Genomic DNA, 14375 nt, shown 5'->3' with positions numbered 1-14375 from the left:
TCCCCAACAGCCCATACATGTGCGAAGTGGGGAGGAATAGGGAGAAAAAGGAACGGATGCCAGTGGGAGCTGGGCTGTCCCGGTCCCCACAGGAGCGCGCAGTGACGGCTGCAGCCCCCGGCACCGCTCCCTTCCACAACCCCGCCCGGAGCCCCCACTTACATCCGCGTACGAACGGCACGGGGAACCAACACCCAGCAAAACATTTCTGCTCCTCCTCTTCGGTGCTTACACCAGACCTTTTGCAAAGGAGCCAACCCTGGCCCTGCCGGCACCACACGGACGGGGCCGTCCCCTCCCGGGGCGTCGAGGAAGGGCCCGGAGCAGGGCCCGACAGCACCCCGGGCACAGAGGCCAGGCCCCGCAGCCACCCGTGGGGCCGGTGGGCTCCTTGGGCTGCAATACCGCATCTTGTGCCCTCAGGTGGACAGGGTAACTCGGCAGGCTTTCCATCAATACGAACCCGTGCGGGCATTTTTCTGCTGCTGTGGACTTTACTCGAGCTCCTAAACTTCCCTGTGATGTAGCTGTTCCTATGTGTTTCTAGAACACCAGACAAAGTAAATGAAACCCGTGTGGCCCGACTAGCAAAATAAACCTCATTAATGTGATCCAGGTCTCTGGCTTTAATTGTGTGAACATGGCACAAACGAAATTTATTTATACAAGTCCTGTGGCGCCAAGGGCCCCGGCATCCAGACACCTCCCCGCGCGCTGCCCACGAAGCTCAGTGCACGCCAACCCCGACAGCTGGCGGGGAGCTGCAAGAATCGCTGGTACGCTAACAGCGGGCTTCGAGCCGTGACCTCTTCGTAGGAATGTACAAAGACTTGGGGGGAAAACGTGACTGACTTCACCAAGCACGGGCGGAGAGAAACAAGGCACGCGGCGCACCGTGCTCTTACGCAGTGGGCAACGGCAGGCAATTCAAAGAACTCGCAGACGTTTCCTCAAGTTGCCTTCAGCCCAGGCTTCTGCAGCACACCCTCGCACGTCCCCAGCCTTGGTTAAAGCACTCGGGCCCAGCTTGAGTTACAAGACCGAGACAGCAGCAGCACGGGGAATCAGTGGAGTGCTGGCTCTGCCCGAGCTCTGACTGCCCCGTGCTGAACTCATCCTGCACCGGCCTCTGGCAGCAGCCTCACCCCAGCGGAGCGCAGGGCCCGTTCGGCCGGGGTGCGTGCCGATGGCAAGGCTTCCCAGGGCATCAGCGGGGGCCGGCAGTGAAATTCCTGCAACAAACCGTTTTTTGTTCACTGGGGAAGCCAAGAGAACAGGAAAGAAAGGTTACGAGCGAGCATGACTGCCCAGAGATGTTTATGTAAATGTCTCTGCGAAGCAGGTGCAGCCCTCAGGCTGCTGACGAGCTGCCAGCAAGGCCTTTGGTGTTGCAAATCTTGAGCTCCCTTAAGCTAAAGAGTTCATTTCAAGGGTTGTGTTAGCCAAAATCTGATGCCGCTGCCCCTGCATTTGACTCGTTCACTGGCAAAAGGAGCCCAGCTCTCAACTCCCCGCACCGAGGGCATTCGGGCGTCCCTGGGCGGCCTCCACCCCCCAGCAGCACTTCCACGCGCTGCCCCGGGCTGGGAAAGCGTCCGCTGCTCGCCTGTACCCACAGCCTGCAAACAAACTGAAGACACCCTTCACAAAGGCCCCTCAGAGCTCTTGATCTTCCCATCGAAAGCAAGCTCCCCAGCTTTCCTTCCGAGCCGCAGACCAGAGTGAGGACCGGCAGCTCGAGCGACCAGCGCGGGGTCCAGCCCGCGGTGCTGCGGGGGGTCAGGGGCTCGGAGGGGCAGCTGGGCTGGCAGGTGCACACATAATTAAGTGCGATTTCAGCTCCTCCTTGACACCCTCAGCAAAGGGACTGAGGACTGAATGGCTCAAGGCAGCCCAACAGCCCCGCATATCCTTGGGGGTCTGAAGTGCAGCCGAGACGGGCGGGAGCGGGGCTCTCCCCGCGCCCACAGCGCAGCTCCTGCGAGAGGCTGCGGGCGGCAGGGTGCTGCCAGACCGCCCGGGCCGCGCGTAGCACAGCAGTGACAGCGGTGCCAGCAGCAGCGGGAGGCAACGGCAGATCTTGGCACAGGAGGGCAAAGAAACAGGGTCAACAATCCCTGACCGGCGGACTGCTGCTATTCTGGGGCCCTGATGATCCAGGAATACAGTGCCAGGGACTCTTAACTTCGTCATCTAATAATCTGCCAGGTTTAAATTTATCTCCTGCCTCGGCCTGCCCTGGGAACGCCTCCCACCCGCGCGGCCGTAACGGGGCCGCGGTGCAGGCTCCTGGCAGCCACGCTGGGGACCAGGGGCGAGCTGCCCGCCCGTGGCAGCACGGTGATCTCCATCAAAATTAGAGCGGCCCAAGTGTCTTTGGGGCCTTTGATGATCTCCGTCACCAACTGCGGATGCTGAGCACTTCTGACTACAAACGCCTCCCCCGGCGCTGCTCGGAAAGGTCACCGATGCACGCAGGTCAGTGGCTCCTTTCCACACAGCCCGGCGGTCTGCAGAGGGGAGGAGGAGAAGTCAAAAGAGATCCTGTTGAGTGTCACGACCAGATCTTAGCCCAACTTTCTGGCCGTACCTGCACAGACACATTTTTGCGATCTGGTGTTCCAGCTCAGCTCCTGCACGGCGCGTGCCAGCAGCCAGCACCTCCCCGGCACGCCGCGGGCACTGGAGGCGCAGCCAGGGGCCCGGGGACGATGCCGCAGGGACGAGCGCCGCTTGGCAGCGCCTGGGCACGCCTGTGGGGGAGCCAGCGGCGACTGCCCAGAGAAATACCTGCTCCTACCAGCTCCTTCCGACGGGAGATTCCCCTGCAGAAAAGGGGAAGAAGGGACTCTGCAGAAGCGAGGGGGGGAAGATGCGGAACCGCCGTTCCTCTTCCCACTCTCGCCCCATCCCCGCGTGGTGCAGCACAATTCGTTTGATTGCTCATTATCAAATAAATAAGGCTCCTATTTCCTCATTCCTACGTACAACCGAGGCTGTTCTCTGGGCTGCACTTGTAGGGGAGGCCAGCCACGCTAGAGAAGGCGCAGTCTGACTCAGGGCTGAGTCACTCAGATGGTGCTGACATAAGAGGACACGCCAGGGAACAGCCGTGGCACTTCCAAGTGCCTGGAAACGAGCTGGAGCCGTGACAAAGCTGTGACCCCTTTACCTGGGTGCCTCTGAACCGTGGCTGGCATTGGCAGAACACGAGCCCCGTTCCTCTCTCCCATCCCTGCCAGAACCCCTGTTTTCTTACCCCTCTCCCAGCTCAGGAGTCTCGCTGCGAGGACGTGCCCGGCGCTGAGTCTGGAGGCTGCCGCTGGGCGCTGCCGCGCTCGGCCGCGGCGTGGTGAAATCAGCCCGCGCCTCCGCACCGCTGCTCCTCCGCCAGCCACACACAGCGTCCCCAAAACCCTCCTCCCTTCAGCAAGACTCCCCCGGCCGGCTGCTGCTGACCCGGGGGCCGCGTTCGGGTGTCGGCCTGGGCCCGGTGCCCCATCTTCCTTCCCACCACCAGAGGCTGGCGCACCAGTCCTGCGCTCTTCCAGGAAGACTAGGTCGTATTTTAAAGCGTGCTACTGGCAAAGGATTCAGAAGCTGGCGATGTACTGCTGGGGAGTAAGAGCTCGTCAGCTTTCCCAAGATTTCAATTCTGTGGCTTTTAAGTTTTGGTAAAACTCATGGTTTAAGTATTTCCTGGTCTCAGGCCCACCTGAGACTGACTGGTGAGCCACCTCGGTGCGCTGACGCCGCGCGCTTCTCAGGCCTTATCTGCAGAAGGCGCCACCAACCAGTGGTAACAACAGAAAACCTTTGATCTGCGTTTTCTCAGCCAGAGGCTTATGACACATTTATGCCCTACCTGTAAAAGCAAAGGAAAACCAGCGCTCGCATACACCGCCCCTCCTCAGTACCAACAGCACGGACCGTCGGTGGCTGCAGCGCGACGGCTTTAGCTCTAACTCTAGAAACCACAAGGACCCCGGTACCCAAGCCTGAGGTAGATTAGAGAAATGACAAGATGACGCTGGTAAGAGAAGGCGGGGAGCAGACATACTTCATCCCTACTTCACCGAGACAGAGGGCTTACCAAGCAGTGAGCATTTCCCCCCCCCAAAGCCATCGAGGCTCCTGGAACACGGGAAGGAAGGCTGGAAAGACCCCCAAGAAATCTTGTGGTTCATTTCCAAGCCCCAGCAAAGAATCAACCATAACGGAGTAACACCTTACGGATGTTTCTCAGCACAACAACCACCCAAATCTCTAGGGATAGTTTGTCTCATGCCTAAGTTTGCTATTCCGGTGCCTAACTGAAACCCTGGTTCAGCCCCAGGTGGTCATTTCAGCTGCGTCTTAGTTACAACCAGCTCCTGGTGGAAAGAAGAAAGAAAGAAAGGATTTTGCATTACTACAAGGGAAAAGAAAGTGGATCGAGGCCACTAAAAAACCACCTTGGGCAGCCTCGTCTATACGCAGCCACCTGCATCGCCTTCGAGCAGCGAGGGCGCAGAGCTCGCCACGCTTTCTCTGCGGCAGCACCAACGCCCAGCAGGCTGCCCAGGGGCACGGCTCGTGCCCGCGCTGAGCTCGGGGAGGCGCACGGAAGGGCAGCGGCTCTGGCAGGCAGGAGCAGCTCGCAGAGCGCGGGGCTGCCTCCTGCCCGCTGCGCTGCCCCAGGAGCTCTGCCTGGGCAGGCAATCGGCAGAGCGCTCTCGATGCGGGACGTTACCTCGGTGCTTCTCCACCGTGCATCCGCAGTTTTAAGAAACACAAAGACCAAGTTGTGTACTCTGATAAGCGGTGATTTTCAAGCTGAGCAGCTTCTATGTTCGGAGCAGGACGTGGCACGAAGGCAGCCAGGGTCCCACCCCATCTTCTCCAACGCACGAGAGAAACCAGAGAAACCACTGCCAGCCTGCAGACCCACACAGGACCAACAGCGTGCCTCCGGCGGGCCAGCCAGACAAGGGCAAACCTGTGCTCGTGGAAGGAAGACGCGCCCACCGCTTGCTGTGCCCCCGCAGCCGCGCAGAGCTCCGAGAGCTGACCGCAGCCCCGCGGGACACAGCTGCGCGCTGAGCAGAGCCCCGCTCGTGTCTCACACCTACCACGCAGGACTGAGGCAGACACGGGCTAGGCGACTCCGTGTCACGCGCTGAGTCACGGCCAAACCGGACCTGTCGGTCACTGCCCACCTGCGGGACAGGAGCTCCCGTAACAGCCCTGGGCCCTGCAACCCCAGCCGCTGTGCTCTGCGCTGGGGCCGCACCGGGGGCGCCTCCGCAGGAGCTGACACCAGCCGGCTGTCCGCAGCGGAAGGACCGAACCAGTCACCCTGCAGGTCCCACCTCCGTCACAGAACAGGAGAAGTCCAGGGGCACCTGCAGAAGGCGCGGCGCGCTCCGCGTGTGCCTGGCTGCGTGACAAGGGCCAGGAGCTGGAGCCAGGCCACAGGCAGAGCGGCGGCACGCTGCCCGCCACGAGCACGGCGCTACCGCGGGGCGCTGCACACCGCGGCCCTACCGCAGAGCAACGCTGCTGCGAACCAGCCACGGGGCGGGCAAGGAATTCAGACGGCCCCGTCCACACCCCGTTTGGAAAGGCAGGAGGGCTACAGAGGGGCGCTGAGCTTCATCCCTGTCACGGCACCCGCCGCCGGCCTCGAGCACCAACCCCCTCACCTGCCCCCAGAAACGCCAGCGCGCTCGCTTTTATCTCGCCCTGCCCCGGGACACCGGGAATGCCCCCACCAGCACCAGGGCTCCGGTGCACGACACACGCGCCGGCACACGGCACAGCCACGGCTGCAGGGCTGCCGCTGCCGTGTCGGCTCTCGGGAGGAACCACCAGACCCGCGCCGTGCCTCACAGCCGACCCTGAGCGCACAGACACGGGGGAACGACCTCACCAGCCCTGCCAGGCACACCAAGAAGACCAGAAACAGAAGGACTGAGAAAGCAGGAGGGGGTCCCGGGCTCTGGAGGGATAAACGCACACAGAGGGAGGTTGTTCCTCTTTGCAGGGACCACACATGGCACGAGCGAAACCAGCCGAGGTACACAGGCAGAGGAGCAGCTCTGTGCTGCAGCCTGCGGCTTCCCACCCTGCACCCCGCACGCACCCGGGCAGGACGCGGGCACCAGGCAGCCCCACGGCGCTTGTTGCCCGAGCGGGGGCAGCTGTGGGTCGGGCACCTCGGCCCTCCCACCTGTGACCCCTCAGCGTGGCCGCAAACCGCAGCCGAGGACTGGAAGCACTGCGAAGCCCAGCGGTGAAACACGAGGCGTCAACAAACGAGCGGGAGATGTGCCTGCCTTTGGCAGGGAGCAGCTGCAAGCCGCAGGCAGGGCTTTGTGTTTGTACCACCGCCCCCAGCCGTGCCGCCCCGCATGCCCGTAAGCACGGGGAAGGCGGGACGAGGCCAGAAGCGAAGTGCCGCTGGTGGGCAGCCCCACAGCTCCCCTCTGACCGCGGCTCGCTCTGCCTCGGCGGCCGGCCGTGCCTGTGGGAGCAGTGGCTCCAGGCACCACGGAGCCGAAGCGGCCGCAGGAAGGTTTGCCCGGAGCCGAGGTTTCCCCAGGAACACCCCGACCCTCGCAGCCCCCAGCGGCCGCGCCACCGCCCCGACACCATCCCTGCTGGCGGCTCAGCGCCCCTGTCCCCTGGTGCCACGGGGAGAACTTCTCGGCAGTCACCGGAGCTGCTGCGTGTACGGGAAGGGAACTCAGCTGCAGCCCAATGGAAGTTCCCCCTGCACCAGCACGCTGCCCCGACACCGGGACCGCAGCGTCCTGCCTGCAGCGGTGGCGAGGGGGCAGCGACCGCTGCCGAACGGCCGCCCTGCGCTCCTCCAGCAGCCGCCTGTGGCTGTCAGCAGCACCGGAGCCTGGAGCGAAGACACTGTGTGTGCAGTGCCTGTCACCCACCAGAGGACCTTCCGCAACGGACCGCTTCTCATTCTAGTGGGGACGCGATGGGCTCAACACAGGAGAGCAGCACCAGTGGGGAGACTGGGAGCAGGCACGGCCCAGGGCCAGCGCTGCACCAGCCGGGATTCCTGCTTTTCACACCCCCTCGACCCCCCGAAAATCAACAGGCCTTCTAAAATACCCGAAAGCACCAAGTTTCAAACAAGCCACATGGAAACCCTTCGCATGTTGAACAGGATTACACCGTGGGACTCCCGCCGCGAGATCAGAGCTCCGATCAGTTTTCACAAAAGCAGCTCCTGGTGTTAGCTTTGGCAGGTCCCACCGTGCCGCTCTGCCCGGCGAGGCGGTGACGTGGGGGGAAGGACCAGCACGGAGCGCATCGCGTCCTGGGGGCCCTGCTGCAGCCTCACGCCCCGCGGCCCGGCATTGAGCCCGTCACGGAGCACGGCGCCACGCTGCCGACACGGATGCTGGACGGGAGCCCGGGGCTGCTGCCGGACAGCCACGAGTGCTGCCTTCGGTCCCCAGCTCCGCCAGCGCTCTGCTTGTGGCTCAGAGCTTCAGGGGGGCTGCGGGGCCCCCCAGGCCGTTAGACAGGCAGTTAGACGAGATGGGAAGGGACCAGACCGGGGCGCACCAGGGGGTCACTGCCTGCACTGGCAAAGCTGGGAAAAGGGCAAGGCTTACGGGGTAAGTGAGCAGCACGAAGCGATGCAGAGAGCCCGAGCTTAGCGGGTTGCAGACCAATAGGCATGGGAAAAAGCCCTGAGAAAATGAGTACTGGCTACTGGTGATTATGAATAAATGGGTTTTCTCAGAGCGTAAAACATTCTTCTCAGACTAAAATGCTAACCCGGACCTGGAGCAGCCAGGCGCCTCTGATCCACACCAACTGTCCCCGTGCTTGCAAACAACAGAAAAACGCCCCCAGCGCGGGGCCCCGCGCACGCCCGTCCCGCTGTACCTACGGGCGTGGAAGCTGCGCGCTTACAGAGGAAGGGGCCGCCGGCAGCAGCGCCGCGGGGCTGCGGGCACGGGGCACGGAGCAGGGCTTCGGAGCCCCAGCCCGGAGCCCTCGGCCGGAGGCGCTGCAGCAGGCGGCCGGCACGGGGCGGCCGGCGGGGGCTGTGCCCCGGGGCTTCACCGCTACAGCACCGGGCGCGTAACGCCCGCCTGCCCCCACCTCCCCGGCCTGCTGCCGGGGTCCCCCGCAGGTTCACGGCACCCAGCCGCCGTCACCGCCGGGGCGACCGCTCACGGCACGGCCGCCACCGCCCGCAGGAACGGCCCGCCCAGCACCAGGCGACCGCGGCGGTTTCGCTTTCGCTCCCCCCCGGGCCCCGCGCCCGGCCGCCCCGCACGGCTGCGGGCCCCGCGCCGCCCCGGTGCCCCGCCGGGTGCCCGGCCCCGAGCCGCGCCGCCCCGCCCGGGCCCGCGGGGCTGCCGGGGGGCCCCACGCGGAGCGCTCCCGGCTGGAGGCGCCCCCGGGCAGGGGCGGGGGCTGCGGCCGCACCGAACCGCGGCTCCCCCGGGGCCGTGCCTCGCCGCCGCCCGCTCGGGGCCCGCCCAGGCCGGGGGGGGCCGCGCTGGGGATCCCGCCCCGGGGCCCCCTCCCGGGGCCCCCCAACGCGCGGCAGCGCCCGGGGCCCGGCGGGGCGGCCCCGGCACCGCCCCCACGTGACCCGGCGGCACGAGGCCCCGCGGGAAGGGGCGGGGCCTCCCCCGCGCGCACGTGGAGGGGGGCGGGGCCTGCGGCGTCACGCAGCGGCGGCGCGCCCGGCGGGAGGGGAGGGGCGGGGGCGGCCCCGCGTGCTCCCCCCCCCCCGGCGCCCCCCCCCTCGACCCCGGCCCCGGCCCCGCTCCCCCCCACCCCGCCCGCCGCCCCCGGCGCCGGCTCCGCGGCGGGCCCCGGGCCCTTACCACGTGCGTCCCGCTGCTGCTGCTGCGCCTGCCACTCCAGGAACCGCGCCGCCTCCAGCAGCGTCTCGATGCTCATGGCGCGGGCCCCGGCCGCCGCCGCCGCCGCCCGCCCGCTCCTCGGCCCGGCCGCAGGCGCCGCGCCGCCCCGCGGCTCAGCCCCGCCGGCAGCAGCGCTGGCGACAAGATGGCGGGCGGCAACAGCAACACAACGGGCGGGCGCTGGCGCGGCCCCGCTACTACGCGCCGGGCGGCGGCAAAACGCGGCGCGGAGCGGCGGCTCCGCCCGGACGGGGCGGGGCGGGGCGGGCGGCGCGGGGCGGGGAGGGGGCGGCGGGCGGGGCGCGGGCCCGGCGGCGCCGCGGGGACGGCCGCGGGGCGGCGGGCGGGCGGCGGGCCGAGCCCCGCGGCTTGGGGGGGCGGCGGGCGCGGCGGCGGGGCGGAGCGGGGCCGGGCCGCGCGGCGGGCGATCCGCGCCGGGCTTTGCGGGCCGCCCTCCCCCCGCAGTGCGCCGGCGGCACGCGGCGAGCTGTCAGCGCGGCGGCGGCCAATGGGCGCGCAGCACAACACGGCGTGCTGCACCGCCACATGGGCGCCCCGCGCCGCCGCCGCCCGCCTTAAAGGGGCCGCGCCGCGCCCCGCCCGCACCGGCCCGGCCCCACCGCGGCGGGAGCGGGGCCGGGGGAGCGGCGGGGCGGGGCGGGCGCCCGGGGGGAGGCGCGCGGCGGGGCCCGGCCACAGCCGGACGCGGCCGCTCCGCGCCCGCCGCGGGGGAAGCGCCTCGGGCCCGGCCCCGCGTGCGGTCCCCGGGGAGCTGCCGCCCGCCGCGCTCAGCGCCGTCCCGCAGGCCCCGGCGGGCCCCGGGCGGGCTCCGGGCGTCTCCTCCCGGGCCCCTCCCCGGCCCCCCGCTGTCACCCGGCAGCGCCCAGGGGCGTCCCGGCAGCGCCGGGCGGGACCCGCAGGCCGCGCCCCTGTGCCCGCCCGGGGCGGCTGCCGGGGGCGTCCCCGGGGACCGCTCCGCCGCCGGGGCCTCAGAGCTCCGGCCGCCTCTGCAGGGCCCCGCCGCGCGCTGCCCGCAACGCCTGCGGCACACGGGGAGGGCTGGGGCCGCACAAACGGCCCTGCCCGCCGGCCCTGCCCACGAGCCGCGCTCCCCCGGCGGGGCCGGGCCGGGCCGTGCCGCTCGGCAGCAGCCCCGTGTCGGCGCAGCACGGCGGGCGGCACGCGGCTGTCCCGGGGAGCTGAGCAGAGCCGCGCGGGGAGCCTTGAGCTGACGTTTCCCCGGTGCCCCGCTCCGTGCCCCGGCCGCACTCGGACGTATTTCGGACGGGCCGGCACACGCCGCACCCAGACCCCGCGGCGGCGGAGCGGAGCGGAGCGGGGCGCCGAGGGGCGAGCGGCACCCGGCAGCCGCGGGCTGAGGGCGGCCGGGCCAGGCTGGGCAGGGCGGGCGGGCGGCTGCCGTCGCGCTGTGCGCTGCGGGCTGCCAGGCTTCTGGCACCCCAAACGGCGGGGCGTCCAGGCAAGGTAACAGAAGGAAAAAATAAAAACCAGCTGGCTCGGGCTGGCCGAGAGGGCCGGCAGGAAGGCCGCAGCGGAGGCTAACGTCGTGCAGCCGAAGCTGGCGGTGAGGGGCAGCTCGCAGACCAGGTCCGTGTGGGTTAGAAGCACAGCAGCCCACAGATTCTTTCTTTAACCACTGCTCTCTTTTCTTTCGTACCACACGTAGTCCTACAAACCACACAGGTCCACAGAACGTCCTTCCTGAGGGCCCCGGTTTTAAGAATTGCCCTTCTGCTGTCCAGCTGGATTTACAAAAAATGCCTCTAACAGCAGCGCTCGCGCGGTACCCGCCTGCAGCTTTGCAGGCAGCTGCCCAGACACCGCCTGCAGCTCCTGCAAGTGTTACAAACTGTTCAGCAGGTCACGAACAAAACAAAACAAAAACCAACAACCAACCTCAGAAAAAACCCACCCACAATGTCAGAGAAGCTCACTGAAAACACAGCAGCCAATGGTCTAAAGGAGACAGACGTTAAAAACAAACAGCTCTTGCAAGAAACATTTTCAGATCCTTTTGCATAGTTGGGAGGGGAGCTGTGCTCACTGTTCTAGGAGACAACTTTCCTTCTGGCTGTCCAGTAACATCTTGTGCAACACATTAATCTCCACGGAGAGTTGTTTGTTCTGAAACCTTGAGCTCAGCGGGCTCTCGACTGCTAAGCTAGCTCCTGACTTTGGCAGCTGAAAGTATAAATCAGTGCCATTAAACATTCATATCAGAGTGACGTTTCCTGATTAAATTCATTTATTGGCGCTTTTGGAACCACCCGATGCAGCAGCTTGGCAGCATGGCCAAACTCCATCAGCTGTGCATCCATCTACCTCTGGAGGAGCGCGCTGAGGAAGGGTTTCACTGAGCCCTTGGACCCTGTTACCAGGGACAGCAGCAAAGCAGCACACTCAGACCATTTGGATTGACTTTGTGAACGCTCAGGGAGAGTTTTTAAAACCTTGCGTACGTGCTAAAAGTACAAAGAGGTCCAACTTCTACCCCGTTACGCCCCACGCTTGTAAGGAGAAGACACGGGCTGTGTGTGCAGCAGTACACGGAGCCCAGGCAGTTCCAGGGCTGAGGACACCCACAACGATAGCGGTTAGCTGTGAAGTCAGAGTCGGCCTTCCCCACAGGCTGCACGGCCCCGCGGCCGCTGGTCTGGCTTACTCTGCTCCTCCTCATCGGGCTGCTCCTGGAGACAAGGCGCGGGCAGGAAATACTCGCAGGCTGCCGGAGCCTTCCCAGAGAGAGCCACCGAGGCTCTTGCTGCGCAGCCTGCGGCACTGCTGCTTCTCCCGGGCCTCCGTGCCGCTCCGCCGGCCTCCGGGAGCTACAGCCGCCCACCACGCCGTCCGACGGGGACAGAAGTACTCCACAGTCCCCATCCACAGTTCTGATACTTTCAGTCAAATCCTTTCACTCTCGCTTTTTCTCATCTTCAAAGCCCAGCTGTAATTTACAAAATGAGAGTTTCAAGCTCTCTTCAGGAGCTCCCTTTACAAGTATATGTGGTTTGAAAATGCTGGGAATTCTTATTTGTTTAGTATTTTCTGTTTAGTCAGTCCTTTCGAAAATACCGGATGGTATTCAGGTGGTACGGATATTAACATTCGGCAATCCAGCAGAAGTAAGTTTAAAATCAATGGAGTTGAGCACGAATGAAAACTCTTCCCATATTCATTATTCCCATGTTCTTTATTTTCAGGGTTATTGATGGCATTATATCATCTGAACGGCTTTTGATTCATTTAGATGTATTTATGATCGTGATATACAGACATTGACAATCCAGGGAGAACAAGCAGTGGTTACAGGCCCCACTGCCTTTCCTTATGTCCACTCTTCCCCAGCATGACCCTGTCGTACAGTGCCACCTATACACGAAACGCCACGAGATCTCCTCATGTCCCAGACGTCGTACACCGTACTGGGGATATGCCGGACGTTTAAAGAACAACAACTTCGGCTGTGCAGCTCTGGAGGAACAACTGCTACACGGCTGAAGACTTGACCGTCTCCTTCTTCCTGTTACTCTGCTTATTTCCCTTCTTCCTGTACAGCAAACAGCTTCTCCCTGCACGAAACCATCCTCCGAATTTCGGCACCACGTGACCGTTGGTGCATTCGGCTTGCTCGCAGCGCTCACCGCCAAGACGTCCCCCAGCTCCGAAGTGACTCGCTTCATTTCCTGGCGGGAGGCGCCTGGAGCAGGAGGCGGCGCGAGGCTGCGAGAGCAGCTGCGGGGTGCTTGCGCTGCTGGCACGAGGAGGCTGCTGGCGGCGTCCGACCGCCCTGGGGACGGGGAGAAGGCGCTGCCCGCGCGCTGCGGCTGAGGAGCGGCCCGCTCCCCGAATCTCTGTGCCTGGTGCTCCCGTCCCGACCCTCGCCGCCCCTCTGCAGCCTGGGACATCCCACCGAGTCCCTGCGATCACAGAGCGGTGACTGCTCCGCGGGCTTCACACGGCGATTTCGTGGGTTTTGTCTCATCGGGAAGAAGCTTTATGGAACATCCCATCCTAGCTGTGCCTTCTGGCAGAAAGAATAATGCCTGAGTGGGAGCTTTTTTACTGCCACGATGAAGTCGTATCCCAGCCAAAATGAGTTTTCTTTAATTTGAAATATAGTTGGCTTTAGAGCATTTGGGTAATGTAAGCTCGTTAAATGTCTTTTTAAACCCTAGCTAAATTACTTTCTGAAGTTAAATAATCCTCTCTACTCACACTATTTCTAAACTTCTGTAAGAAGTTATGAGCAATTCAGATAATGGACCTTCTGCCACTTCAGCTAAAAGCTCACGTTCTCAGGTTCTCCGTCGTCTACCGCTCGTCTCCCTCATTTTAGCACTATTTGTTCTCACACGCTTGTCTGTTACTTAGCTCTGCAGCCTAGGTCTTGCCAAAACCTCTGCTAAATGGGGAGTGACCCTGAGCGCCGGTGGCAGCACCGGGACTCAGCTCTGCTTTCTGTGCTCCAGACCCTGAACCCTCATCACCTGCCCAGCTCGGGACCTGCGGCTCTGCTCAGCGCTCGTGAATCTGCTGCGCTCTGCTCCTCCCATGCAGTGAAGGAACAGCCTCTCACTTCGGGCCTCTGAATAATCCTTCTGGAGTCAGTACTGCTGGAAGTTTCATTGTCTGCTTAAATACTTTGCTGCTCAGGGCCCAAATTATCACTGAACGTAAATGATTGCATGAGTCTTTTTTCTCCTTTTTTCAGGATTCACACTGGATCAGAAACTACACCAACCGCACTCACACGAAAGCTGGAGTTTATCTCAGTATTCTCATTCTGAAATTTGCGTTACATAGAAAAAACCCACAAGGGTGAAAACGATCAGCACTCTTTCCTGGCGGAAGCATTCTGACATTCTGTGCAGTCCTTTTATTTATGGTTTTAATGATGAATAAATTCTTACTGTAACTATTTAACCTTGAGGAGCAGCTAGGCAGAGCTGAGGGGATGAGTGTGTCTCGCACAGGTCTGCGGGTCTGGCTGGAAACCTCCCCGCTGCTGTGCGCAGACATGGTCTGTCCGTCCCCGACATGCCACCCTCGGGCAGCGCGGGGAAGTGCCGGCACCGGCTTCGCAGCGTCTCGGAAACCCTCCAGGTTTCTCCGGGCTTTACCCAGTCATCTCCATCGTGTGTCCGGTAACTCTGGCAAGGCATAAGGACAGCTTATATTATGCTACGACACGCCTTCCAAAAAATCTCTAGCTGTGAGCTGGAAATATCACAAGCAGAAGTCAGCGTGTCTGCAGGTAACTCGTCCCCGTGGTTAATTACCTGCTCCAACAACGAGCTGTGCTTCGCTTTCCCTGTGAAGATGACCGAGTTCAGCTTCCAGCCGCTTGGCCTTGCTGCAGCGATCTCTGCTGGCTCAGGGGACTGATCAGTACCTCGTGTTCCTCTACCAGAAACTTCTGATATTTTGCAATGCAATCATCTTGCAGTCTTCTGGGAAACC

The 14375-nt window shown here is 63.6% G+C and overlaps 1 protein-coding gene and 1 long non-coding RNA gene across 8 annotated transcripts in view; both read right to left on the bottom strand.

The window, feature by feature from the left end:
* The window catches only part of MNT (MAX network transcriptional repressor), an 85641-nt gene that overhangs the window by 30079 nt on the left and 41187 nt on the right, over nucleotides 1–14375 (bottom strand). For 2 of the 7 annotated variants that reach the window (XR_014574138.1, XM_083805894.1), the window contains exon 1: nucleotides 163–2184. The exons of 4 other annotated variants lie outside the window; for them this stretch is intronic. Coding sequence is in view for 2 of the 3 variants with exons in the window: in XM_083805894.1 (XP_083662020.1) it covers nucleotides 163–475 (313 nt within the window). In the remaining variant the exon portion in view is untranslated. Of the gene's footprint in view, nucleotides 1–162; nucleotides 2185–8855; nucleotides 9084–14375 lie in introns of those variants that run through there. One more of the 7 variants, XM_083805899.1, reaches the window with a different exon arrangement.
* LOC310884311 lies at nucleotides 2376–3398 on the bottom strand. Its single transcript, XR_014574139.1, has 3 exons — nucleotides 3260–3398; nucleotides 2591–2825; nucleotides 2376–2510 (listed from the first exon to the last, which is right to left on the bottom strand). It is a non-coding gene; the product is annotated as an uncharacterized lncRNA (long non-coding RNA).

This window comes from Anser anser (assembly GCF_964211835.1).
Source record: "Anser anser genome assembly, chromosome: 20".
Lineage (NCBI taxonomy): Eukaryota > Metazoa > Chordata > Aves > Anseriformes > Anatidae > Anser > Anser anser.
This window is presented reverse-complemented; position numbering and strand designations above follow the sequence as displayed.